Here is a 25,345-nt window from a genome sequence, read left to right on the forward strand (position 1 = left end):
CTCAATCGCCTGCCACGAGTTCTGGAGCCCGCAGCAGGAATGTTGCCTTGCGTGATTTTAATTTCATCTTCCTGCTTATCTCAATAACACAATCCGCGCTTCAAACTCCAGTGAAAAGAAAACTGAAGTGGCCCCAGGAGACTCTTATCACCACCCGGCACCTTGGGAGCCTGGGAAGATGGAGCCGAGCGAGTGTGCGGGTGGAGGGTGGGTGGGGACTACCTTTCCTTTAACCTACTTCCGCGGCGGCCCCACCGGACTGTGTGCGCCCCTCAGGTGACGGCGCCCGAGGGTATTCCGTTGCTAGGGGCGTTACCAAGGAGGGGCCACGAGGAGGGGCTCTCTTCCGGGAGGAGGGCAACTGGTAACCCGGAAGCGGTCGGCAGTGCGGCGCTGTTTAAAGATGGCGGCGGAGGAACCTCAGCAGCAGAAGCAGGAGCCGCTTGGCAGCGACTCGGAAGGTACCGACCGGGGGAGGGCCGTCCGGCCTGGGCTAGCGGGGGCGATGCTGGATGGCCGGTTCCCGAGGAGAGGCCAGGGGTGGGGCGGCCGGTGGCGAAGCGCGCGGACGGCCCCTTCCTCCGCCACCTCCCCCCCTCCCCCTCACAATGGAAGGAGCCTCTGCGCGACCCCCGGCCGGGCGGGCGGGCGAGCGAGCGAGCGGGGCGGGCCCACGGCCTCGGCTCTTCTCCCTCGCTCGCTCCCGGGGCGGGGCCTAGGCCGCCCCGCCCAGCGCCCAGCCCCCTCCGTGCCGGGGCCGGGCGGCGGGCGCCGGGCGCCGGGCTCCCGGGTCCCCAGCTCTCCCGCCCCGGTCCTTGCAGTCAGCCCCGGGCGTCCTCCGGGCCCGGCTGTCCGCCTTCTCCAGAGCCGACCGAGCCCGGAGGGGCGTCGAATTACGCCGGGCTGCGGAGCACAAAGGACTGGGTGGGCCGTTGGGGATGCTGCGGGCGGCCCGGGGTTGTGAGCGGCCGCAGGTGTGTGCCCCTGAGGGCAGCAGCCTTCGTTTCCGGTAGAGCCCCCTCTTCTGGCTTTGCAGCCTCTTTCCGCCTGTCTAGGCATTGTTTTCTTAGACCCCTGAAGAGTTGGACCTTTCAGAACGATCCCACCCTCTTCTTTTCACCCCTGAGTTAGACGCGGGGACTGACTAGGTCACTAGGGTGGGAGGGACAGCCCTGTTGCGGGGCAGCATAGGGGATGGGTGGAGGCCCAGCTGAGGATCCGGGATGCTCAAGCTCAGAAGGATTGGCCTTAAAAATCATTCCGCACCCACCTCCCATTCTAATCGCACAGTCGAGGGACTGAGCTTTCGGAGACCCAGCCCCCTAGAATGGACTTGTTCAGGATCATGTAAGTTAAGAAAGAGCCAGGGCCAGGATTCAGATCTCCTGGCTCCTCACCAGTGGCTGCTCAGAGCGGGGCCCACAGGGTGGACCTGCCCAGCTCACTGATGAGTATTTAACACTGTGCCTCTAAGGTCGCACCTCCTCATGACACTTCAGTGAAGGGGGAAGGTGGTGGTATTAGTCCCTATTCACAGCTGAGGATAAGCCTCGGCAGTGAGAGTGAGATAGCAGAGGAGGGTTATTGTGGTGAAGAGTGCAGGCTTTGAAATTAGACAAACCTGGGTTTGACCACAGGTCTTAGACCTTGGGCAGATTTCTTCACCGGTCTGCATTTGTTTATCTGTAAAATGGGCACCATTAAGAATACCCAGGATGGCAGGTGGAGGAAGGGTGTGATTGAGCAAAGTGCAGGCTCACAGGAAGCTCTCATCCAGCCCAAGACTCTGCCTCCTCATCTTTCTTTCCTCAGGAGACCCTGCCTGGCTCCAGAGCATTCCCAGGCTACTGGGAAGTGATGTTAGAAGGCAGGGAAAGGGTTTGTTAGAGCTTTAAGAGTGTACCTTGGGGGTCGTCACCTTGGCCTCCTCACTTTAAAGATGAGAAAACTAAGGCCCAGGAAGGGAAGGGACTTTGCCAAGATCACACAGTTGCGGTGGAGCAGGGTGTGACGCAGGCTTCCAGATTCCAAGTCTGCTTTCCTCGCCTGCTCTTGTCCTCCGCCCAGGCTGCCTGGAGTGGGGATAGCCAGGGCCCACTGTAATCCTTGGCCTTCTTCCTTCTTCCAGGTGTTAACTGTCTTGCCTACGATGAAGCCATCATGGCTCAGCAGGACCGAATTCAGCAAGAGGTGAGGGGCTGTGGCCAGCGGCCCTACTTTGGGGATGCATAGGGTGGACCTGAGCCCCCTCCTCTCCAGGCTGAGCCGGGTACTAGATACCTTTATGGGGGGCGGTGGTCACTGTGCCACTGGGCTCAGCAGCTCTCATTTAGGTGTTGTGGCTGATAGGTGGGGGTCACTCCGTTCACCTATCAGAACATGATGGATTTCCTGCCCTCTGCAGATTGCTGTGCAGAACCCTCTGGTCTCAGAGCGGCTGGAGCTCTCTGTCCTATACAAAGAGTATGCTGAGGATGACAACATCTATCAACAGAAGATCAAGGTGGGAGCCTGGCTGAGGGGGCAGGGAGAGCTCTCGGGTAGGGACAGGGCGGGAGCGTGCCTGTTTTAGACCTGCTCCTCGCTGGGTCTGGCCTCAGAGAGGGTAGGATGTTGGGGGAGCCCTCTGGTTCACAAGCATGCAGACTCTGGAAACAAAAAGACCTCGATTCAAATCCTGACTGCCACACAGCAGCTGTATCCTCAGCTGCTCCTTCGATGTCTCTGAGCGTGGAGTCTCTGAGTTGTGGGGTCTTCATCTGTGAAATCAGGATGATGAAAGCATCTGCCTACAGGGTGGTTGTGAGGTTGAGGGAGATGATGCCTGTGGGGCCTGGTGCAGGCTGCGGGGAGCTGACGCTTTCAGTGCTCGCAGTGGGGCTGAGAGGGCTGGGGCCGGCTGCGGGATGAGGGTGGCAGCGGGGACACAGTCCTGCATCCTGCTTCCGGGATGTGTGGAGAGGTAGGCAGCAGTGGGGAAAAGGGGCCTACAGACCTTTGTGCAAGGCCCTGCTGCATCACTTACCAACAGGTAAGTCCTTTAACCACTCACTTCCTTCTCTTTGAGCTGGGAGTTTGAAACGTGACAGTATGTGTAAACTGTCTAATTGGCACAGCCTAAGGGTTTAGTATTTTTTATTTTTAAATTTTACTTATTTATTTATTTTGGGCTGCGTTGGATCTTTGTTGCTGCGCACGGGCTTTCTCTAGTTGCGGCGAACGGGGGCTACTCTTCGTTGAGGTGCGTGGGCTTCTCATTGCGGTGGCTTCTCTTGTTGTGGAGTGTGGGCTCTAGGCAGGCGGGCTTCAGTAGTTGTGGCACGCGGGCTCAGTAGTTGTGGCTCGCGGGCTCTAGAGCGCAGGCTCAGTAGTTGTGGCGCACGGGCTTAGTTGCTCCATGGCATGTGGGATCTTCCCGGACCAGGGCTGGAACCCGTGTCCCCTGCATTGGCAGGCGGGTTCTTAACCACTGCACCACCAGGGATGTCCCAGGTTTAGTAAATATTACTCCTTCCCACTCTCCCCCAAAGATCAGAGATGCTTAGAACCTTCCACCTGAAAGGAGGGACCTTTGGGGTTAGCCATTTCAGGGGCCAGTCAGGCAACCCAGGTGATTGAAGGTGGCCGGGTCAGGGGGTGAACAGCCACGCCACAGCTCGGGTCAGCCAGTAGCAGGCAGTAGAAGCTCATGGGGCGGATGGGAGTGTCCATGCCTGTCACTCCATCGGTGCTTCCAAGACAAGCCAGAGGTTATTTTGCTGTAAAATCTCCAGGCTCCTAATAGTCGGCAGCTTGTTCAGATTTAAAATGTGGGGGCCAGACAGTGCACACAGATCCGCTCTGTGTGGCCTGTGGTCTCCTCTGACTCCTTGCTCAGGGCGTTTATGGTTTACCCAAGAGGCCTGTAGAGAGAGGAAAGCACGGGCTCTGGGGCCCAGTAGACCTGGGTTTGAGTCCTGGCTTCACGCCTTCTGTGTGATCTTGGGCAGCACCCTGGGAGGAGGAGGAGGATGGGTACTAGCCCGCCGCAAAGGGCCTGGCAAAGAGTAAGTGCTCAGGACGATTCTGGTCGCTATTCTGGTAGCGGCAGTGATTTGGGCTCTTTGTACACATTTTGCCCCGTTCATTTAACATTTCTGAGCACATACTGTGGGCCAGGCACTGTTTTAGGTGCTGGAGATAGAGTGATGACTACAGCTGTCAACTCCCGCCCTCAAGGTGATGGTTCATAGTGGAAAGACAGCCATTAAATGAGAGGTAACCCTAGTGTATGTCAGAGGTGGTAGGTGCTGTGGAGAAAAGTGAAGCGGGATGAGGAGATCAGGAGTGGGAGGGTTTGTGGTTTTATTTTTTTAATTTTTATTTTTTATAAACTTATTTATTTATTTATTGCTGTGTTGGGTCTTTGTTGCTGTGCGCAAGCTTTCTCTAGTTGCTGCAAGTGGGGGCTACTCTTTGTTGCAGTACGTTTGCTTATCATTGTGGTGGCTTCTCTTGTTGCAGAGCATGGTCTCTAGGCATGTGGGCTTCAGTAGTTGTGGGCTTGGGCTCAGTAGTTGTGGCTCACGGGCGGGCTTAGTTGCTCCGCGGCATGTGGGAGCTTCCCGGACCAGGGCTCGAACCCACGTCGCCTGCATTGGCAGGCGGATTCTTAAGCGCTGCGCCACGAAGGAAGTCCCCGGGTTTGTGGTTTTAAATATGGGGGTGTGTGAGTAATGAACTGAGAGGCAAGGGAGCAAGCTGGCGTGGCCGGCTGGGCAGAGCTGGGTGGGGGCCAGTGTGGCTGGAGCAGAGCGGGTAGGAGATGTGGGGGATGGAGCCGAGAAAGGACTCGGAGGGAGCTGAGTATTTAATGGGTTTCTCTGGTCGATGGTGGCCTGGGTGGGGATAGACTGAGCAGTGAGGTGGAGGCAGGGAGACCTGTGCGGAGGCTTGTGCAATAAAACCGGCTGGAAATGGAGGGACGGCCAGGGCGGCTGAGTGGCCCAGGTGAGTAGCGGTTGGATGCGGGCACAGCCGAAAGGGTCTGCTGCTGGGTTGGATGGGGTGTGAGGGTGGAGTCGGCAGTGGCTGGGAGGTTTTGGCTCCGCAGCTGAAAGGTGGAGGGCGGGCAGTTGAGGGGAGGCCGGGAGGAGGTCAGGAGCTGCCTGTTGGCTGGGTCGGTCTGAGGCGGTGGAGGCGATGCAGTTGGGTGTGAGTCGAAGTTGGAGTTGAGGGCCAAGAAGGGGGCGGGTGAAGAGTTACGTTTGAATCCCATGAGCCGTGAGGTCAGGAGAGCGAGTAGAGCTGACGCTGAAGCTGCCCCAGGCCTGAGCAGGTTGTGCTGTTCACAGGGCAGGGGCTGTGGACGGCCTATGGCGTGGTTGTCTTCTGGCAGGTGACACGTGGGCTCTTGAGGAGGGTGCGCTGTGGTTTGGTGGCCCCGTGACCACCACAGGTTAGATGAGGAGGGGCAGCAGTGAGGTTGGAGGACATGGAGAGGGTGGGCCCGGCAGCACGTGAAGGGAGGACGCAAGTGGGGCGGGTGCATCACCGGCTGGTCTGGGGAGGAGTGGGTTCGACCTTAGGGCTTAGGAGGCCATCCGTGACCTTCACTAGAGTAAAAGCCTGCTGGGATGGAGTTCACAGCAGAAGAGAAATGGAGACAGTGGGCACACATGGCTTCACTAGAAGCCCTAGAGAAATTGGGTGGTAGCTGGAAAGGAGTTCACGGGAAGCAGAGCGTGTTTTTCGAAGGGAGAACTGGTCTTGGGTTTATATGCTGATGGGTCTAAACGTGTCGGGAGAGAGAAATTGATGATGCAGGAGGAGAATCCAAGAGAGGGGCGGCTCTGGTGGCCGCCTCAGACCCTCCGAGGATAGAGAGAGAGGCCGTGGGTGGGTGTGCTGCGGGGGCCGAGGGGCCTCAGTCGGAGAGGAAGCAGGGTCATCGGGAAGGTCTCGGGGGGGCTTCAGGAGAACGGAGAAGGTATGAGATAGGAGAAGGGGAGGGGCCCAGGCCGGGGGAGTGAGGCCTTCTTGCCAGACAGCACTGAGGGCCAGACACACACACACACGCACGCACGCACGCATGCACACACGCACACACACACTCTGCTCATAGGAGAGGTTCAGCAGGCGGAAGAAGTTCCATTGAGCTGAGGCGGAAACTGGAAAAGAGCAAACCAGGACCTGTGAGCGGGTGGGTGGAGACTAGACGGGGGTGAGGGAGGCCGTTTCCCACCCTGAGGCTGTGTGGTAGGGGCCTCAGGTGTGGCGCGACGCCCCATACCCTAACTTGCTTGCCCTGGAGCTCTCAGGGTTTGAAAGACTGTTCACTGGAAAAGCTGTGTCGGTCAGGGACCCATTCTCTTGCCTGTTTTTATGAAACAGCAGCCCTTCAGGCCCAGCAGCGTGGCATACCCATTGGCTGGTGACCACTTCGGTGACCCGTGCACCCAGTGTGTCCATGACTCAGTTTCCTGGGGCTTTGGGGGCTCCTGGCAGTGGGTTGCTAAGTGAGCCCCCACCCCAGAGTCAGCAGCCAAGGCTGCCAGGTGGCTGCTTGGAGCTCAGTTGCCACCCGCTCTGGTGTGACCTTTCTTGGGGGGGTTTCCTTGGCCCGCCATGGTTCTGGCCTGATGTTGACGGGCGCGGGGTGGGCTGGGGGCTGCCTCTCCGCAGGACCTCCACAAAAAGTACTCATACATCCGCAAGACCAGGCCTGATGGAAACTGCTTCTATCGAGCTTTCGGATTCTCCCACTTGGAGGCGCTGCTGGATGACAGGAAGGAATTGCAGCGGTGAGGAGGGTGGCCACTTGGGCACAATGGAAGCAGGTAGGGGAGGGTTCCGTGAAGGGCTTGTGGGCCCCCTCCTCCCTCTTGATGACTGGGAGGTGTGCTTCCACCTGAGGCCCAATGACGGGCTGGGCCTCTGCTTGGGGCTTCCGTCAGTGGCCAGCCCCCCACCCCTGGGCTGGTCTCTCTGGGCCCCTGCTCTGCTGGCCTAGGAGCTCATGCCAGCCTCTTTTTCCCTTCCATCCACAGGTTCAAGGCCGTGTCCGCCAAGAGCAAAGAGGACCTGGTGTCCCAGGGCTTCACTGAGTTCACAATTGAGGATTTCCATAACACGGTGAGCCCAGCCACCCGATCAGCCAGAGTGGAGGGGGGTGGCCTGGCTGTGGCAGGGTTGACCCATCTCCTCCCTCATCTTGCCCTCTGTCCCCCTCGGGTGGCAGTTCATGGACCTGATCGAGCAGGTGGAGAAGCAGACCTCAGTGGCCGACCTGCTGGCCTCCTTCAACGACCAGAGCACCTCGGACTACCTGGTGGTCTACCTGCGGCTGCTCACCTCGGGCTACCTGCAGCGCGAGAGCAAGTTCTTTGAGCACTTCATCGAGGGTGGCCGGACCGTCAAGGAGTTCTGCCAGCAGGTGCTGCCCCCTCCCCACTCCTCAGACTTGGGCTCTTCTTTTCTCTCGTGCCTCGGGTGGGGAGCCCCGGGCCGGGGTGGGGGGGACGGGGGAGGGGCGCCGAGACGCAGGCTGAGCCGCCCCTGTGCCTCAGGAGGTGGAGCCCATGTGCAAGGAGAGCGACCACATCCACATCATCGCCCTGGCCCAGGCGCTCAGCGTCTCCATCCAGGTGGAGTACATGGACCGCGGCGAGGGCGGCACCACCAACCCCCACATCTTCCCCGAGGGCTCCGAGCCCAAGGTCTACCTTCTCTACCGGCCTGGACACTACGATATCCTCTACAAATAGGGCCGGCCCCGGCCTGCCGCTGCCCTGCCTGCCCTCCCCTCTGCCAGGCGCTAGACATGTACAGAGGTTTTTTTTGTGGTTGTAAATGGTCATACTTCACTCCCCACCCCCTTCCCTGTCATACGACCTTCCGTGTTTTATTAAAGGGGACGCTGGTGGTGAGCCACGTGTGTGCGTGTCCCTGCTCTGCTGCTGCCCACCTGGCTGCTCTGTGTCTGGCTGCCCCCCTTCCCCTCAGGTGGGTTCCTCTCAGCCTTCCACCTGTCCACCCCCAAGCTTCCCCGCCAGGAGCAGTTTTGAGGGGGCTTGGCCTCTTGGGGACCCCTTCTGCTTATTGGGGTTCTGCTTCCTTCCCTTGAGGCTCTGCCCCTTCCCTCTTTAGCTGGCCAGGGGCTTCCATGGGGATGTGGAAGTTCCTCAGAGACTTGCCCAGGGACCCAGGACCACCAGAGCTTCAAGCTGCCCCCCCATAGGCCCCGCCTCCACCCTGCTGTCCTGGCCAGGGCCTGGGTTGCCTGCCCTCCATCAGGGGTCTGCATGGTGGAGGAGTCCCGGGTGGAGAGGGCCGGCGTGATGGTGGGGCCTGGCTCAGGGCAGGTGGAGGAGCGGGGCCCCCCAGAGCACCCCAGGTGGTGCCAACCAGGCGGGGGAGGGGCAGTCCTCAAGCCTGCGCTTGGCCCTCCATGCCCAGGCCTAGTGGGGCTCGCCAGGCCACCATTCTCTTTGCACCCCTCCCCTCGGCCTGCTGCCTGTGCCTGCTTTGCACCCCCACTGCTTGGGCCGCGGTGTCTGCATCGCCTTCCTTTTTGCCTTCACCTCTTCTCTTCCCCCCGGCACATGTGGGGTCTCGGCCCCCAGGCTGTGAGCTCCTTGGGGGCAGGCCCTCAATAAATGTGAAGTGCTGCTGCCCACCTCTGCTGTCCGGCCAGTGCCTCCACCTGCCTAGCTCACCAAGAGCTCTCGCCAGCCCCTTTAAGCCAAAGCACCTGTCCACACCTGGGCTGCTTCCCTCACCCGCCCCCAGCCAGGGCTGGGACAGTAGGAGCTGCAACAGTAGTGGTCTTTATTAGAATAGAGGCTGCTGAGGGGGCAGGGGGCGGAGGGAAAGAATAGGGTGGCCAAGCCAGGCCCTGCTGCAGGCTTCCGCGACTTCTTAGAGCTGGGAGCGCGGTCCGGTAGGCCCAGACGAGTCTGTGGGCAAAGCCAGTAGGTCAGAGCATGTGGGCTGTGGGCCTCCCCTAGCTTCCCAGGCTTGCCTCCCTGGCTTCCCTGCGTGGGGGTGAGTGGAGCGCGGGGTGAGCGGGTGTGTTAGTGGGCACGTTAGTGGGCAGCCACACGGAGGGCCAGGCCCTGCTTACCAGTCCTGGTCAGGGTAGGCGGCGGGCTGCCATCACGCTGGAAGGCAGAGGACAGTGAGAGCCCGCCCGGGGTGGATGTGGGCGGGGCAGGGGCTGGCCGGGGCGCGCACCACGGGGTACGTACCGACAGGGAAGTAGTGGGGGAAGCGTTGCCGGTAGATGTTTTCGTCCTTCTCCAGGAACACGCATATGATGAGCCGGTCCACCTGCGCCAGGGCCTGTTCAGCCTGGGCGGAAACCACCCACACCCCGGCTCCCCGGCTCCCCGGTCTTAACACCGCCCCGTCCCAGCAGGTTTGCACCTGCCTCGCCCTTCGGGCGCTCTTCGACCTGAGTTTAGAGCTCAGGCTGCAGAAGGGGCTCATGGTGTGGTGTGCTATTGCCTTCTCGCACTACCCTGCGCCCTGGTTGCCGGGGAGGAAACAGCCCCGAGGAAAGGAGAGGGGACGCAGAGAGCAGTGGCAAGGCCTGAACCCCATGTGCCCAGCACTCTGTACGTAGCTGGTGGGGCTGGTCAGCGGGGCCGGGCTGCGCCCCTCCACCCACCCCCGTCTGGTCCTCTTGGCTGGGCCCAGGGCTCACCTTGTCCTTGTGCTGCTCTAGCCACTCGCGCAACGTGGTCAGCACTACCTCGGCCGCCGCCTCGTTGGGGTAGCCTGCGGACCGGGCCCGGTGGGGCGGGAGTGAGTGCCAAGCTCCCACCCGTCCCTCGCCGCTTCGCCTCGGCTCCCACCCACCGCCGTACCGGGCCCCTCCCCCTGCCCCGCCCTCCCGGGCCCCTCCCTGCGTCTGGGCCCACCCGCTGCCCACCCACGCCCTTCCTCCTCTAGACCCCACTCACCAAACACTCCTGTGGAGATACAGGGGAACGCCTAGGGTGGGGGGGGGTGAGAAGAGATTGGGGACCGCGTCACTCTCCGCTCCGCCTCCCGCCAGGCCGTGCCCCGCCCCCGGCTTCACGTCGCCCCCGCCCCCGCCGCCTGGCGCCCCTCACCACCGAGCGGAGCCGGTGCTCCAGCAGCAGGTCGAGGCTGCTCAGGTAGCAGCTGCGGAGCTCGGCAGCCTGGCTGGCGCTGGGCTCTCCGTGGGCGATGGGTCCCACCGTGTGGATGACATCTGTGGGAGGCGACGGGATCAGACCGGCCGGGGGCTCCGTGCGGTCCTCGGCTTTCCCTCCTGCCGGCCTGGGCCCTGGAGCGGACAGGAAACAAGCCCCCTCCTCCCCAAGTTCTGAGGCTTCCCGGGGAAGGGCCCCACCCAGGTCGGCACACAGGTGTACCCTCGAGCCTCAGTTCACGCTTCCACAGACACAGGCAGGCCCACGCTGAGCCCCTCCCCACATCTGTAGGCAGCCGGCTGAGGCAATGGGGCGTTGCCTCCTTAGCTCTTACCCTCCAAGTCCTGGCCCCTCCCCAGCCTCCACGCATCCCCTCCCGCCACCGGCTTCCTGGGGAAGGCGAGGAGGGGCCAGATCCTGGCACTTCAGAAGTGCCCCGAGGAGGCCTCCAGCAATTCTGTGGAGCGTGCACCCCTAACCCCCAGTTACAGCACTCACACAGGCGCCCAGTCTGCGCCCCACCGGGGTGGGGGTGTCGGGGACTCACACTTGGCCGGCAGCCGGTAGCCGCAGGTGATCTTGGCCTTGCCGGTCTCGCAGCTCTGAAGGGTCCTGCACTCGTCGGTGAGGAGGGGTCCGGCGGCCCGGTGGATGCAGCCGTCCACTGCAGGGGACGGGGCAGTGAACCTTGGGGTTCCCCGCCGCACGCCTGAGCCCGTTTTACAGAGAAGGCCGAGGCCCACAGACCGAATACTCCCGATCCCCTGGCTGTGCTGGGACTCGCAGGGCACCTCGCCTTTCTCCCGCGGCCTCCAGACGCTCCCTCACCCCTCCACCCCCTACCCCCACCCCTGGTCCACACTTGTTTCACGTCTAGGGAAATCGAGGCGGAGACAGGGGCCAAAGCGGGCCCCGGCGGGAGCCGGCGCAGACCGGCCGGCAGGGGGCGCGCCCGGCCCGCCCTGCTCTTTCCTGGGCTCTTGGCAGGGACGCGGGAGGGGTTGGGGTCTCTCCGGGCCGAGGTGGCTCCGAGAGGCAGGGTCCGGGACGGCAGGAACGGCAGCCCGAGCCGGGCTAGGGGTAAGTCCGCCTTCCCGGCTCCGGCCCGGACGCGCCGCGGGGCCCGCTACCAGTCGCCGCCTCCGCGCCAGGAGCCCAGAGTCCCAAGGGCGACCTCTCAAGGCGAGGCCCCTCGGACCTACTTTACAAACTCTAAGACCCACTTTACAGACGCGGAAACTGAGGCCACCTAGTTATAAGAGGCAGATCCGATCCCGGCCTTGAGCTAGGTCTTCCAGCTCCTTCCCTGCGCCACGCGGGGAAGGTGATCCGGGCCGCGCAGATGTCTCCGGGAGTGCACCCCAGCTCGTTAACGAGCCGCCTCGTTAGTGCATCCGGCTTAATTGGGGCCGGGCCTGGGCTTGTTTATCCGAGGGCGGCTCTGGGGCTTCGCTAGCGACCTTGGGGACCTGGACCCCGATAAACAACTTGGGCGCAGGCCTAAGAGACTCTTCTCCTGTCCGACCTCGCTCCCTCCCGCGGCGCCGAGGGACAGGCGGGGTTTGGCCTTGTCCCTCATTGGCCCCGCCGCACCTTGTTAAGCCCTTTCCCCGCTCCCAGATCGTCCACTGCCTCATCTGATAATTAGGCACAGTGACCGCGCCGCCCCCCGCACCCCCCACACCCCGGCCTCAGGGGAGGCGTTAACAACCTGGCCAGGAGAACATGACCCGCCTCTGGCAGGTCCCCAGCTCCGATTGCACCCTAGGCCTGTGTCAGGGGCTTCTTGGACACGGAGCTCAATGCTCTGCAGCAGGAAAGGACTATCATTTCCTCATTTTACAGATGCGCAAACTGAGGCCCCAGCTCCTTCATCACAGCCCCACCCTCAGCATCTTGGCACAGGACCAGGGACACCAACTGGACCACCCCCTTTTCTTCTGTTTTCTTTTATGCGCTGTGAGGCCAATTAAACCTAATTTTGCGACTTCACTCAGGGATGGCACCAGGCGATTTCCCAGAGCGCCCCAGGCGTGGGGGTGGGCAGGTGGGGTAGAGGAGTTGGGGGGAACCCGGGGAGGGAATCTGGGACTGGGTCCCCCGCCTCCTCCTCTTGGGCAGACATGAGGATTGCGGCACCCAATGGGAGGGGGCAGAGAGTGGGGCCCTGGGCTGTGTGTCCAAGGTGTGGCACAGTGGGTGTACAGCGTCCACGTGCAGTGTGTCTGTCCCGGGTGGGGGTGCCAGGCGACCCACCCAGCACGGTGTGCCACAGCAGGGGCTGTGGAGCTGCGCAGCCTGGGTTCAGATGCCAGCTCTGCCAGTCACATTTGTGTGACCCAGGGCACTTAACCTCTCTGGACCTCGACTGCCCCATCTGTAAAATGGGATAATAGTAGTACCCACCTCATAGGAGTATTGGAAGGATTAAGTTAATTCCTGTAACGTGCTTAAGGCATGAGTGAAGGCGACGCCAGTGTTGGCTATTACTAGGTCAGTGAGACTGTATGGGCAGGTGCCCAACGTGTATACCAGGGAGCAGGGTGGGAAGTAGCGTCCAGGGCGTACGGGGTTAGCACAGGGACCTGCCGGAGCCGGCTCACCTGGGGACCTCCCAGCCCTGCCCCAGTGGTCTCATCCACTTCCCACCTGGTTGCCTGCCATCTCCCCGTGCTGTCCACCCTGCAGGCAACCTTGGCCCACTGTGGGGGCCGTGTGAAAGTGGCGCTCAGCGAGCTCTGTGTTTGAGGGACTTATTGTTTCCTGCAGAAGCGACAGGCCTGCAGCCAAGCCTTTGGGGCTGACCTGGGGGCATGAGGGGGTAGGAGGAGGGAGGAATTGGCGCTGGCAGAGCCCCCGGGCTGGAGTCCCCCGAGCAGCATACAGAACGGGGCCGGGGCCGTGTGCAGGTGTCCAGGGAGCAGTTCTCCCAACGCAGAGCTGAGGGACAGGCCCGGGGTTCCACCCCTGCTCACCCTTCCCCCAAGAAGCCAGCGCCCAGACTAGCCCTGGCACTCAGGGTTTCAGCAGCCAGGCCCCCTCCTGCCCCTACTCCCTGTCCACACAGCAGCCTGTGGCTCTCCCATCCCTGAGTGCCAGAGGAGGCCCCCAGCCCAAAGGGCTGCCCCTTCCCATGTCTCCCACCATGACCTGTACCTCCCCTGGCTCTGACCCCCAGGCCCGGTCCCAGCTCTTCCTTGGGCTAAGCTGAGCCCTGGAGACCAGAAGGAGGAGGCTTCCTGGGGTCCCATCCAAAGACAATGTCCTTCCTCCCCACTCCCCACCTGACCCTGGGGCAGCTGGCCCTTGGGTCTGCCTGGTTAGGGGGTGCCCCAGTTCATACCAATTAACCCTCGGTCCCCTCCCTGGTCAGCCACATCCAAAAACCCTCTAAAGCAACTATACTCCAAAAACAGTTTAAAAAACAAACCCCAAATCCCTCAAAGCTCCAACCTGACCCCCACCTCACTCCGAGTCAGCAGAAAACCTGAGGTCTCTCCTGGGGAGACTGAGCCCACATGGGTGGTAGGGGCTTCCTCAGATGTCCCTCCACTAAGGTCAGGGCTGAACCCTTCCTCTCCTGGACGATGGCCCTAAGGCCACTCTGCCTCCCTCCTCAGCCTCTGCCTCGCTCTTCCACCTTTAAGGTCCTAGGTCTGGCTCCTTAATTTCAGCCTCAACAGCTTCTTTTTTTTTTTTTTTTTTTTTTTTTTTTGCGGTACGCAGGCCTCTCACTGTTGTGGCCTCTCCCGTTGCGGAGCACAGGCTCCGGACGCGCAGGCTCAGCGGCCATGGCTCACGGGCCCAGCCGCTCCGCGGCACGTGGGATCTTCCCAGACCGGGGCACGAACCCGCGTCCCCTGCATTGGCAGGCGGACTCTCAACCACTGCGCCACCAGGGAAGCCCTTTTTTTTTTTTTTTAATAAATTTTTTAAAAGTTTACTTATTTTAAAAAAAAAAAAATTTACTTATTTTTATCTTTGTCTGCCTTGGGTCTTTGTTGCTGCACGCGGGCTTTTATCTCTAGTTGCAGCGAGTGGGGGCTACTCTTCGTTGCGGTTCACGGGCTTCTCATTGGGTGGCTTCTCGTTGCAGAGCATGGGCTCTAGGCCCGTGGCCTTCAGTAGTTGTGGCCCTCGGGCTCAGTAGTTGTGGCTCACGGGCTCTAGAGCGCAGGCTCAGTAGTTGTGGCACACGGGCTTAGTTGCTCCGTGGCATGTGGGATCTTCCCGGACCAGGGTTTGAACCCTTTTCCCCTGCACTGGCAGGCGGATTCTTAACCACTGCGCCACCAGGGAAGTCCCTCGACAGTTTCTTGGTGAGCAAGGCGCTGAGCCATGTACATCCACCGTCTTATTTGGGCCTCACAGCCTGGCTGTGCTATTATTATTCTTGCTTTAGAGAAGAAGAAATTGAGGCACAGAGAGGGTGAGAGACTTGCCCAAGGTGACACAGCTGGACTGCTCTACTTCCTCCAGGACCATGAAAGGACCTGTCTCTCCGTTCCCATCCTGAGCCTCCCTCCCACCCTGGCTGTCTGTCTACTGTTTGCCCTCCTCACCCAAACGCTTTGGGAAGACGTTTTGTCTACGGCTGCTGTCTCCTCACTGCTGGCCCCTGCAGCCTGGCTCCTGTCCCCTCCCCACATCTACATATCCCCCTCCCGACAGAGGGACTGCTTTGGGGACCTTTGGTCTGGGACCCTCCTCTTGCACGACTGTTCAGCTGCACCCACAGGCTGACCACTAACTGTCTCCATCCGATCCAGCAAGGCTGCCTTGGGAGACCTGCTCTCCCCGTCCTCCTGCCTCCCTGATCTCTTCTGTCTGGGGGCCCTGTCTGCCCTCTCTCTGTTCCAGCCCTGACTGGAACAGATGTTCCAGGCACGTCCCCCAGAGAAGCCAGCCGCCCCTGCTTGGAAGCCCACCCCAGCCTCCTGCCATCGGTGTGGCCTCCACAGCCCTGCACTGAGCCTTCAGGAGCATCAACACAGACTCAGCCCCTGCCTCGCGAGTCCAGGGCCGGGAGGGCGCTGGGAGAGGGCAGGGCCTGGAGCCGGGCCCTCCTCGGAGCCATGGAGGTGAAGCAGACAGGCTCCCGTGGGGGCCACTTGCCAAGGCGTTTAGGGTATTCTGACCGCTATTTAGAGTGCTGTAATATTCATGAAGGGAAGATTAGATATTTAAATTTATTCAGCAATGAATGCATCTCAGAGGGGGAGCATTCCTCATGCTAAACAAACAAGCAAGCAGGGGCTAATTAATTATTTACAGGAATACAAGGAGGCCTGTGGCCTGGGGAAGAGGAGGGCAGCTGTGCCCCTGACAGAGGGCAGGAGACCCTGGCTGGCCCTGGGCCTACCCCTCCAACTCCCCCCCATTCCCCTCCACTGTCCTGTGGGTCTGGCCCCCCCCCCGCTCGCCCCCTTCTGGGATTTCTCTTTCCAGAAATCCTGCCCACAAGCTTGCTAGTAGCTTTGGGCCAGTCACTTAACCTCTCTGAGCCTCAGAACTGGCCTCAGAAAGTTTGTGGGGAGGACTGAGGTTTGCTGAGAGGTGGCCGGGCGGGGGGCCAGTGGGGGACTAAAGGCCAGAATGATTAAGCAACTCGCCCAGGATCTCACAGTTACAGGAGAGCAGAGGCTCAGAATCGCTTCCCCAGCCTCCATCTCACAGGAACAGGGACAAAAGCTCGTGGAGGCAAAGCCACTCTCAGCCAGGTGGGGGTTGTGAGGCCTTGCCTGGGCAGCCCCAGCCCTGCCCTGCGGACTCCTGTGGGTCCCCAGGGCAGCGGAGGGAGAGGATGGGCCTGGGCAGCGCCCTCCCAGGGTGCCAAGTCTCAGAGCCTCTGAAAGGAGCTCACCGGGGCTGGGTGGGCCACGGCTCCTGGTAGCAGAGCAGACCTGGCCCCGAGAGACCCAAGGCCCCCTCCCCCCAGCTCTCCCACCCCTCCGCCGGGTCACTTCACCTCCCTGCACCTCAGTTTCATCTGTACAAGCTCAGTAACAGCACCTCCCTCTGCATTTGGTGTAAGCGTTCAGTGCGAGACGGTACCAAAGGGCCCTGCACGTTATCACATGTCGCCCCATTTTACAGATGGGGAGACCGAGGCACAGCCATGGACTCCGCAGGCAGAAGACTCCTCTGTCCCTCATGCTCTTGGGATGGGACACACTGCCAGGTGGAAATGTCACCCAGGAAGCCCTGGCAGAGAGGGCTGGGGAGGTAGAGGGGTGAGCTTGAGGCCCACGGGGCCAGGGGAGGGGTGCACCTCTCGAGCCTGGGAAGGCACCTGGGTCTGGGCCCTTGGGACCACCTCCCGCTGAGACGTCTCACCCCGCAGGCCCCAGGGGCTGGGCACCCGGCCTGAGAGCCCTCCCTCTCCAGCCACACTGGTGCAGCCAGCAGCTGCCGCCCATCCCAGCCACCTGCACAAACGCCGAATGCCAGGGCTGAAAGAGGGCAGAAGCCTGAGCCGCTGCACCCCCAGGCCCCTAACCTGCAGGGGGCAGGCCCAGCCACAAAGCCTGGCCAAGTGGCCCAGCCCAGGGCCTCGGGCCCCCTTCTCTCTGGCCCTTCCTACCCTCTTCATCTCTGGCCTCCATCTTCCTCCCAGGCCCAGGCCAAGACTTGGGATCCTCAGCCCCACACGATACCCCATTGCCAGAACTGCCTCGGCCTCTGCCTACACGCTCCTGGTCACTCATTCAGTCAGCAAACCCGTGCCAGCCCCCGCTCTGTGCTAGCCTTGGGCTCAGCCCACTGTGGGGGGCGGGATGCAGAGCCCACCCTTGCCAGGACCCGCCCTCAAGGGGCCAAGGCGGGTGGGTGCCCCGGGGAGAAGACGGATGAACGACAGTTCCGCCATGTGATCTGAAATTCATTATGGGGTGAGATCAGCTCCTTAAATGGGGATTTCCAAACATTAGGGCTTCATTATGGACACAACGGCAGCGCCTCATTCATCATGCAAAAATCACTCCCGTTATTAAAAATCCCCCTGGCAGCCGCCGGCAGGGGCCTGGAGGCATCTTGCCCGCTGGGGGCGGGGCACAGGCCCCAGCGCCGAAGCTGGAGTCCCCGCCCTTCTCTCTCCCACCCAGGGAGGGCTGGCTGAGGGGTGGGGGAGGGGAGCACGGTTCAGCTCAAGGGACTCGGTGCCTCAGTTTCCTCATCTGCAAAATGGAGATGCTAACGGTACGTGCGTCCCATAGTGCTGTGACGGGGGTGAGATTCCGCAGGGAGAGCCCAGCAAGGCCCTGGCAACCAGGCAGGGGGCACTCCACACGCCTGGCAGCTGTTAGCACCTTATCCTTCTCCTCAGCTGGGGCCTTTACTTGGGGGACCATGTCACTCCCCTGCTCATGAAACCTCCCACGGCTCCCACAAGTCCACGAAATAAAATCATCAACGCTGAGCAAGGCTGGGGCTCCCTCCAGCCTCCGCCTTAGATGACATCCGGCCTCCGCGTGCCTCCCCCACCATCCTCGACACAGGCATTGGGCAGTGGGGAGGTGGACCCGCCAGGCGCCAGGCCCTGGGTGAGGGAGGCGAAGTTCGGCTCTAATATCACCGCGGTGAAACAGCAGAAGGAAACACACTCCAGAGCAAGAGGAGAGGGAAGGGAGCTGGGCAGGCATGGGTGCGGTTCAGGGTTGGGGAGGTGCCTCTGAGGTGGCATCTGAGCAAAGCCCTGAGTGATGAGAAGAAAGGCTTTGGGGAGGTCAGGGGAGGAGGGGTCCAGGCAGAGGGCTCAGCAGGGCAACAGGGGGAGAGGTGGGAGGGCAGGGCTGCATCCGCAGGAACCATCGCAGTGGGAAGGGGCCAGTGGGGCAGGAGCGTGGTCTGAGACGGCCCCTGGGGCCCTTTGCTGTGCCCTTGTCCAGGAATGCCCTTCCCCTCTCTGCCGCGGCACGGCCCCCTGCCCCAGACAACTTCTGGCCACACCCGCCCCATGCACCCACCCGCCGCAGCCTGGCACGGAGCCGTGCTCAGGACTGGCTGGTCAGGCCCACACAGCCTGCCCTGGAGAGGGCCACGGGGGCCCCCTGTCTGCCTGCTGTGCTAGGCGCCAGCTAATCGGGGCAGAGCCGGGAAGCAATCACAGATCAGCGGCGCTGGGCGATGGAGACAGTGCCAGGTGGAGGTGTGCGGGATGGCAAGTGAGCTGGGCAGAAGTGGAGGCCTGAATCCTGAGGGTGAGTGAGCAGGAGAGAGCGAGAGGTGGAGAGAGTGCACGTGCCAGAGGAGCCGTGTGGAGGAGCGAGACAGAGATGGAGCGAGAGTGAGATGGCAAGAGACAGACCGAGTGGGGGCGAGGGAGACTCAGACGGAGACAGAGAGAGGAAAGAGGGTGCCCCCCCCCGGACTCGTGGGTCCCTGTGTGGAGAGAGGAGAGGCTGGGCCCCGGGGGGCAGGTTCTGCCTGAGCCATGTGCCTGCATGGTGGGTGGGGGAGGAGTGCACACAGATACCTGTGCTGGGGGGAGGCGCCCCTGGGCATGGCCGGGCCACCAACAGGTCCCCACTGAGCACCTACTGTTTTCCAGGAGGTGACAGACAGACGCCCTGTGCATGCCCCTTAGTGGGGGAGCCTGATGGGGAGCAGTTGGTACTTAATCACACAAACAAGAGTCTGATTTTCAAGGGTGACAGAATACTGGCCCAAGAGGGGCAGTGTCTGCTGTGTCCCAGTGCCTGCTGTGTCCCAGCACTGAGGACAGTGCCAGGAACGTGGCAGGCCCCTCAGTAAATAGAACAGTGTGTGTGCGTGCGTGCGTGCGTGCGTGTGTGTGTGTGTGTGTATGTTGGGGGGCTGCTGGTGGGAGGGGCTGCCCTGACATGGAGATAACTAGGTGGGAAGGTGTGGTGGGCGGGCACAGCATGTGCAAAGGCCCTGTGCCGGGAGAGGGCTATCCCGGGAGCGAGCCACCTCTGGCTTCCCCCTGGTGTGAGATGCCTGGGACCCTGCAGTGTAAGGGACACACACAAGGCCTTGCAGTGTGGGCACAGGGAGGAGGGCGTGCAGAGCCGCTCAGCAGGAGGGCGGGGTGGCTGCGCCCTCACAGGCCTGCAGGTTTGGGCGGGCCCGCTGACCTCCGGGTGCGTGGACGGGGCTCCATCTTGCCCTGCCCCTGCCATGGACCTGCCTGACCCCAGCCACCCACCCCTCGGGCTGGCCCTCGGGGCTCTGGCCAGGCGGGAGCAGAGATGGCCGCTGCAAGCAGAGGAAGGCGGCCCTGAATTAATCTGTCACTAAAGCTTGGCCGTGGCAGGCGCAGTCATGATTTAGATGAATAATTGAAACGCTCTGATACATTTATTATCCCTTTAGTGCGAAAGTGGCAGAGAAAGACGAGGGGTAATTGAAAAAGAGTGCACAAATCTCTACCAGAAGGCTGGCTCCTTATCGCCGAGTAAACATTTCAGTCCCCATAAACAGGAGAGACACGCGTCAGGGCCCTGTCGATTCCCATCCTGATTTAGGGCCCGCCTCCCTTCCTACCATACAATAGGAGAGTGTTTGTTCACAAGAATTTTTTATCGAGCCAGTAAGAGGCTCTCCAGGAAGGAGGCGGGAGCAGGAGTGGGCCTGGCCGTCCCCAGGCCGGAGGGTCTCCCCACTGCAGACACTGGGCTCTCTACCCGGTGGGCCTCTCCATCCCTCTGTACCCGACGAACTCCTATGCAGTCTTCGGGGCCCAAGTCAAATGCCCCCTCTGTTGGGAAGACTTCTACCAAAATGGATCTCTTTGAGGGCAGGGTCAAGTCCTGAGTCCCAGGGTTTGACACAGGTGTCCTCCCCGGCTCCATATACACACACACTCAGAAAGAGTGCTGGGAAGGAATGGGGAGTGGGGGGCCTTCACTGTGTTATCAGACCACCTACCTTGGCCTCAGGGCCTGGTGGGTGCCCAACCCCAGTGAGGCAGGCCCAGGGGCCCTGGACCCTTTGGGTTAAGTCCTTTTGGCCCCAGCGGCCCCTGGGGGTTCCCACTGAAGTTTAGGGTGACAGAAGACTCCTACATACTTGCTGTAAACACTGTGGTTCCCTGCACCACAGCCCTGCAGGCCAGCCTCAGCCCCCCTTTAAGAGCTCCTTTCTGAACTGATAGCTGCCCTTCCCCAACAGGGCTGTATGAGAACCCCGGGGCAGGCTGTTAGTCCCCAGCTCCTAGGGCACACCCAGCACACAGGGGTACAACTAACCACCCCATAAAGGCTGATCTAGGGGCTTGGAATCCCCTGAACCCTGTTCCTGGGGAGAGTATGTTCTAGTGGGGAGAAAGGCAGTGAAAATGAGCATGAAACACAAGCATGTTGAAAGGGCGCCCATGCTCTGGGGACAGGCACAGGGCAGGGCAGAGGATCAGCACGGAGGGCCGCGCTGGCTGGGGGAGTTTTCAACAGAGTGGCCAGGGCACTGAACGGGACCAGTGCTTGTTACAGGCATGGGTGGTGGCTGGATAGGTAAATGGGTGGTGGTGGGAAGTTGGGGGTGGGTAGAGGCCTGAACCCCTGCAGGGCTGGACTTGGGAGAAGAGGGCACCTGGGAGGACCAGGGTCTGTCCGGGCAGAGTTAGATGGGGACCCAGACCCCCCAGTCCCAGGCTGCCCCTGCCTGTGTCCTCCCTCCTGCGTTAAGGCTGGATGGACCAGGGGGCGGTAGAGGGTACAGGTGGCAGATATGAGAGCAGAGGACATCCCGGGGGCCCGGCGCCTGTTTCCATTCCCATCCCAGGTGGGCGCCAGGCCCCCACAAGCCCCAGCCTCTCCCTATCCCCTGTCCCCTCCCTGCCACCTCCGCCTTGTTCCAATCACATTAGCAGAGTGACAGCCCCCGTGAGCACTGGCGGCGGCTCCATAAATCTCAGCTGGCATTAAAAGGCTGGACTCCGGGCCCACTTCCTCCTGGGTCCTGGCCCACCCCATCCATCTCTGCGTCGGTCAGGCTGTGCCTGGGGCCTGCTCCAGCCTCCTCTCACCCTCAGTGCTGCAGGAAAGGGAGCTAGAGGGACGCCACTGGGCCTCCCCCCTCAATCTGGCCAGAGCAGCTGTCCTTTGACCTCCCAGAGTGAGGTCACCAGGCCATCTATGAGCCACTCCCTGCCCTGCCTGAAACCTCAGTGGCTCCCATTGCCCTCATCAGCAAGTTCTTTGCTTGACATGTAAGGCCGTCCCTGCCTTTACCTGTAGTTCATTCATTCATTTATCAACCATTTATTGAGCACCGACTGTATGCACCAGCCCCAGTCCTAAGTGCTGAAGATACAGTCATGCCTTCTGGAGCTATCGTTCTCAGTGGGGAGACAGACAATGAACAATGAACATAATCAACAAGTAAATTACATAGCACATTAGGAGAGAGGTGCTTGGAGGAAAATAAAAACTAGAGCAGTGTGAGAGGCCTGGGGAGGTGGGGCAGGGGCAGGGAGCTGCAATTTCCAGGGGTCAGAGTGGGCCTCACCGAGTAGATGGCATGCAAGTAAACACTTGTAAGAGGTGAAGGGAGCAGCCACACGGCTCTCTGCGGAAGAGCATTCGGGGCAGAGGGAAGAGCCAGTGCAAAGGCCCTGAGGCAGGAGCGGGCCAGGTCTGTTCCGGGAACTGCAGGGAGGTCAGTGTGGCTGACACAGAGTGGAGAGGGCCAGGCAGTCTGACAGGTGCCTGGAGACCCCGTGGGCCGAAGGAAGGAGGTGAGGTGAGAGCCCTGGCAGAATTTTGAGCAGAAGAAGGTGATGACCTGACTTAGGACTTACAAGTCCCACACCTTTCTGTGATCCTTTGTCTTCCTAACTGAACGGCTAAAAATCCAGCTCCTCACATGGTCTCTGAGGCCCCTGAGTCCCCTCCCGTCTCCCCTCCTCCTGGCTGGGCTCCGACCACTCCAGTCCTCGGAGTCTCCCCGAATGCCCCACGCTCTCCCTCACTCCAGGCTTCACCTGTGCTGTTCCCTCTGCCCAGCACACCCTTCCCACTGCTCCTCACCGGCTGCCTTCTACCCATCCCTTGGGTCCCAGTGCAGGCGCCACCTCCTGCAGGAGCCTCCCTGGTCCCCAAGCCTGGACACTGAGCCTGTACTCCTCACTCCGCCCCCAGCCCCCCTATTGCACAGACCACCCTGTGTCGTGCTGGTGCTCCCGTCTGCACTGCGAGCTTGAGGAAGCAGGGACCAGGCTCCTCTGGTGCCCGGCAGATGTGTCCAGGCACTTGGCTCAGAAGAGGGTCCTAGACCCCCAGTCCCCAGTGAATCCACCTCATTCTGTGAGGCCGCCAGGGTAGCTGTGACCTCCACAGGGAAGCTGGAGGAGAAGCAGGGGAGGGAGGGAGGGAGGGAGGGAAAGCATCTCTAAACACAAACAGGCTCCCCGCGCCCCCCCCCCATCCCGCATCCTGGCCGGTCATCAACAGCTCTTAACGCCGCTCTTATTTATTCCTGACCTTCAAGGCCCCTTTTATTTTTCCCCTTTTAAAACCTGGCCTGGGCCCCGCCACCACTGCCGTAAGCACACCCTGGGATTTATCCGACGGCGCATTAACCCCTGACCCTAGCTCACCAATCGTACTGCTGCCTGCACAGACAGCGGGCAGCCCCGCCAGCCGGGGGGTGAGGGGCTGGGGCCGAGCGGCTGGTGTGGCCAGCCTGTGCCGGGCTGGCCGGGCACCGGGGCCATAGGGACTGCCGGCACCTGCTGACCTTGCCCTGCGTCCCTGGGGGCCGGGCCCACGCTGACTTCCAACGCCCTGCCCACCTGGCCTGCCGGAACCCCTGCTTCCTGGTGGTCTTTGACAACAGTGAACACACGCATTCTCGTGGGCTTAACCGTTGGCGGAGCGCCCCCTGACTCGATGAGAACTTGTCCTGGCGGCAGAGCTGCCCTGCGAGGCTGCAGGGCAGAGCAGAGACGCTAATTTTGCCCTCGCAGGTGAGGCCAAAGGGGCACAGGGCTGGCCGAGGGCCCGTGGGCGTCAGGGGCAGGGCTGGGCTTTCCCCACCACACCTGTGCCCCGGCCCCACAACGACCCGGTCCCAGGCCCAGGCCCAGTCCCTTTGAAACCTCAGGGGGCCCTCCAGCCCCCAGTTACAGACCAGGAGGCCTCTGCTCAGAGGGTGGGGACCTACCCCAGTCACCCAGCACCGAAGCAGCCGGGCCTGCCAGCCTGGCTTCATCCACAGTGAGGACGAGGCCGGGCAAGGCCGATGGGGTGGGAGGCGGTAAAGAAGGGCAGAGATGGAGAGATGGGAACGGCGCACCATGGGGACGAGGGGAACGCTGCGGGGAAGGCGCATGGCAGCCAGCTGGGCTCCGCGGGTGAAGGGGCCAGGAGGAGAGAAGCAGACCCCCAGACAACCCACAGGCCGCAGGAAGGGTGTACTCACCGCCGCCGCCTCCGAGCAGGGAGCTGTTGGCTGCAAGAGAGAAAGACGAAGGCGGTCAGTCGGGGAGAGGTTGGTGGGGCATGCAGCTGCGCGGGGGGGGGCCAGCCCGGGTCCCTGGGCACAGGCTCCCTGAAGCGGGGCAGATAACCAGGAGGCGGAAGGGGCTGGGGCTTCCTCTTCCGCTGAGGCTCCCAATGGGCCTGGGGCTGGGACTGCGGTGGGATTGGGAGGCACCAGGGTCGGGTCCGCTCACCCCGGAAGCAGCTGCATGTGAGCTCTGGAGTGGCAGACGACCCTTGGCCGCGCGTATCCTTCACTCACTCGTTCTTTCTTCCTTTTTTTTTTTTTGGCTGCACAGTGCAGCATGCGGGATCTAAGTTCCCCGACCAGGGACCGAACCCGCGTTCCCTGCATTGGGAGCACTGAGTCTTAACCACTGGACTGCCAGGGAAGTCCTCACTCATTCCTTCTTCCCACAGGGTCTCCCGAGCCCCCTGTGCCAGGCCTGGTGCAGAGATGCGGAGCTCACGGACTGTGGGAGACACAGCTGCAGCCACTAGGAGCAAACTGCATCGCTGCAGCCCTGGAAAGTGCCGCCGGGGGGTGAGGATTATGAACCAGGGCTGGGAGCCTCACGGACAACAGCACTGACGTGCGAGGTCAGGACCCCACCCAGGGCAGCGCAGGAAGGGCCCAGGGCACTGGGGCTGGAACCGGACTGGAACAGATGGGTGACTTATGAAGGTCAAGGAAGAGAGAGGGCTCCTCAGCTGCACCGGCCCCTGGTGCCCCGCACCCTCGACCAGAGCTGGACCGCCAGCTGCCGCGGCTGCCCCATCCGCCTCGCTCTGCCTGGCCAGCTGCCCTCTCCAGCCCCCCACGGGGCCGACGCAGGGGCAAAGTGAGGCTGGCAGCCTCTCCGTCAGAATGTGAGGGCTGTGCGGGTCAGCGCCCCCTCCCAGCCTGGGCTCCAGCTTCCGGCCACACAGCTGCCTTGTGTGAAGCACTGATGCTAATGAGTGCAAGTGATGGGCGAGACAGGGCAGGTGCGTTCCCCAGGCCCAGGTGTCGCCCGGTGGGGAGATGGTCAGCCGTGCCTCAGCCCCTCTGGCTCCAGGGGTCCTGACTCCCAGGCGGGGCCTTCAGCTCCGACACCGCTGTGGCATCCCTCCCTGCCTTCCCAGGTCCTGTTGCAGCCTCTCTGTAAGAGGGGGACACGGAAAAGAGCCCAGGCCAGGAATGGGGGCCATTTCCAAGCTGGCCCGGCCGTAGGCCCCGGGGTGCTCTGCGGAGCCTGTGGACGCTGCTAAGCGGTGTCAGGTGGCTCTGAGTGGCTGGTCTCCCAGAGCTGACAGCTCTTCGCTTGGGGAATAATTAATTCCACAGCCCGAAAACCCAGGGCTGCAAGTTGCCACGTTACTTGCAAGATTAATACAAGCAGCTAATTAAGATGGAGAGGCGAGGAGCGGCTGGGCGCTCCCAGAGCAGAGCTGGGGGGCCGCGGGGAATGTGGGCGGAGGCGGGCTGAGCAGGCAGCGGAGGCAGCCAGAGCTGGAGCCCCGGGGGACAGCGCGAGCAGGAGGTGGACCGCGCGGGACACCCAGCAGACGTGGCAGGCCGCTGGGGGCTGGGCACGTCGCCAATGACTGAGGGAGGCTGTTTGCCGGGCACAGACTGACCCCATTTACTGTCATAACAAAGCCACAAGGGCAGTGCCATCGCTCCCACTTTACAGGTAAGAAAACCAAAGCTCAGAGGTTGAGCTGCGCGGCAGCAGGATTGGAACGGGGTCTGTCTGACTCCAA

The 25,345-nt window shown here is 61.7% G+C and overlaps 2 protein-coding genes across 3 annotated transcripts in view; one reads left to right on the forward strand and one right to left on the reverse strand.

Annotated features, from left to right (window-relative positions):
* The first annotated feature begins 366 nt into the window (after positions 1-366).
* On the forward strand, positions 367-8,650 carry OTUB1 (OTU deubiquitinase, ubiquitin aldehyde binding 1). Its single transcript, XM_060019107.2, has 7 exons — positions 367-461; positions 2,129-2,190; positions 2,405-2,503; positions 6,664-6,782; positions 7,029-7,113; positions 7,220-7,414; positions 7,548-8,650. Exons 1-7 carry the CDS (start codon positions 404-406, stop codon positions 7,743-7,745), a joined length of 816 nt encoding a protein of 271 aa, XP_059875090.1. The 5' UTR covers positions 367-403; the 3' UTR covers positions 7,746-8,650.
* Positions 8,651-8,795: 145 nt separating this feature from the next.
* Positions 8,796-25,345, reverse strand: part of MACROD1 (mono-ADP ribosylhydrolase 1) — a 151,859-nt gene continuing 135,309 nt past the window's right edge. Inside the window, exons 4-11 of one of the 2 annotated variants that reach the window (XM_060019110.2) lie at positions 23,541-23,570; positions 10,708-10,824; positions 10,098-10,219; positions 9,945-9,975; positions 9,686-9,759; positions 9,228-9,309; positions 9,104-9,140; positions 8,796-8,936 (exon numbers count right to left, since the gene is read on the reverse strand). In XM_060019110.2, coding sequence (XP_059875093.1) covers positions 9,136-9,140; positions 9,228-9,309; positions 9,686-9,759; positions 9,945-9,975; positions 10,098-10,219; positions 10,708-10,824; positions 23,541-23,570 — 461 coding nt within the window. In that variant the 3' untranslated portion in view covers positions 8,796-8,936; positions 9,104-9,135. The remainder of the gene's footprint in view (positions 8,937-9,103; positions 9,141-9,227; positions 9,310-9,685; positions 9,760-9,944; positions 9,976-10,097; positions 10,220-10,707; positions 10,825-23,540; positions 23,571-25,345) is intronic. The other variant, XM_060019109.1, reaches the window with a different exon arrangement.

The sequence above is a fragment of the Delphinus delphis genome, chromosome 8 (genome assembly GCF_949987515.2).
Source record: "Delphinus delphis chromosome 8, mDelDel1.2, whole genome shotgun sequence".
In the NCBI taxonomy this organism is placed as follows: Eukaryota; Metazoa; Chordata; class Mammalia; order Artiodactyla; family Delphinidae; genus Delphinus; species Delphinus delphis.

What these genes read in the sequence shown, in the direction of transcription:
- OTUB1 (XM_060019107.2), top strand. Translation starts at nt 404, where the DNA reads ATGGCGGCGGAGGAACCTCAGCAGCAGAAGCAGGAGCCGCTTGGCAGC. An exon ending in GCTTGGCAGCGACTCGGAAG is followed by an intron (nt 462 to 2,128) that starts GTACCGACCGGG and finishes TCCTTCTTCCAG; the next exon opens with GTGTTAACTGTCTTGCCTAC. An exon ending in GACAGGAAGGAATTGCAGCG is followed by an intron (nt 6,783 to 7,028) that starts GTGAGGAGGGTG and finishes TTCCATCCACAG; the next exon opens with GTTCAAGGCCGTGTCCGCCA.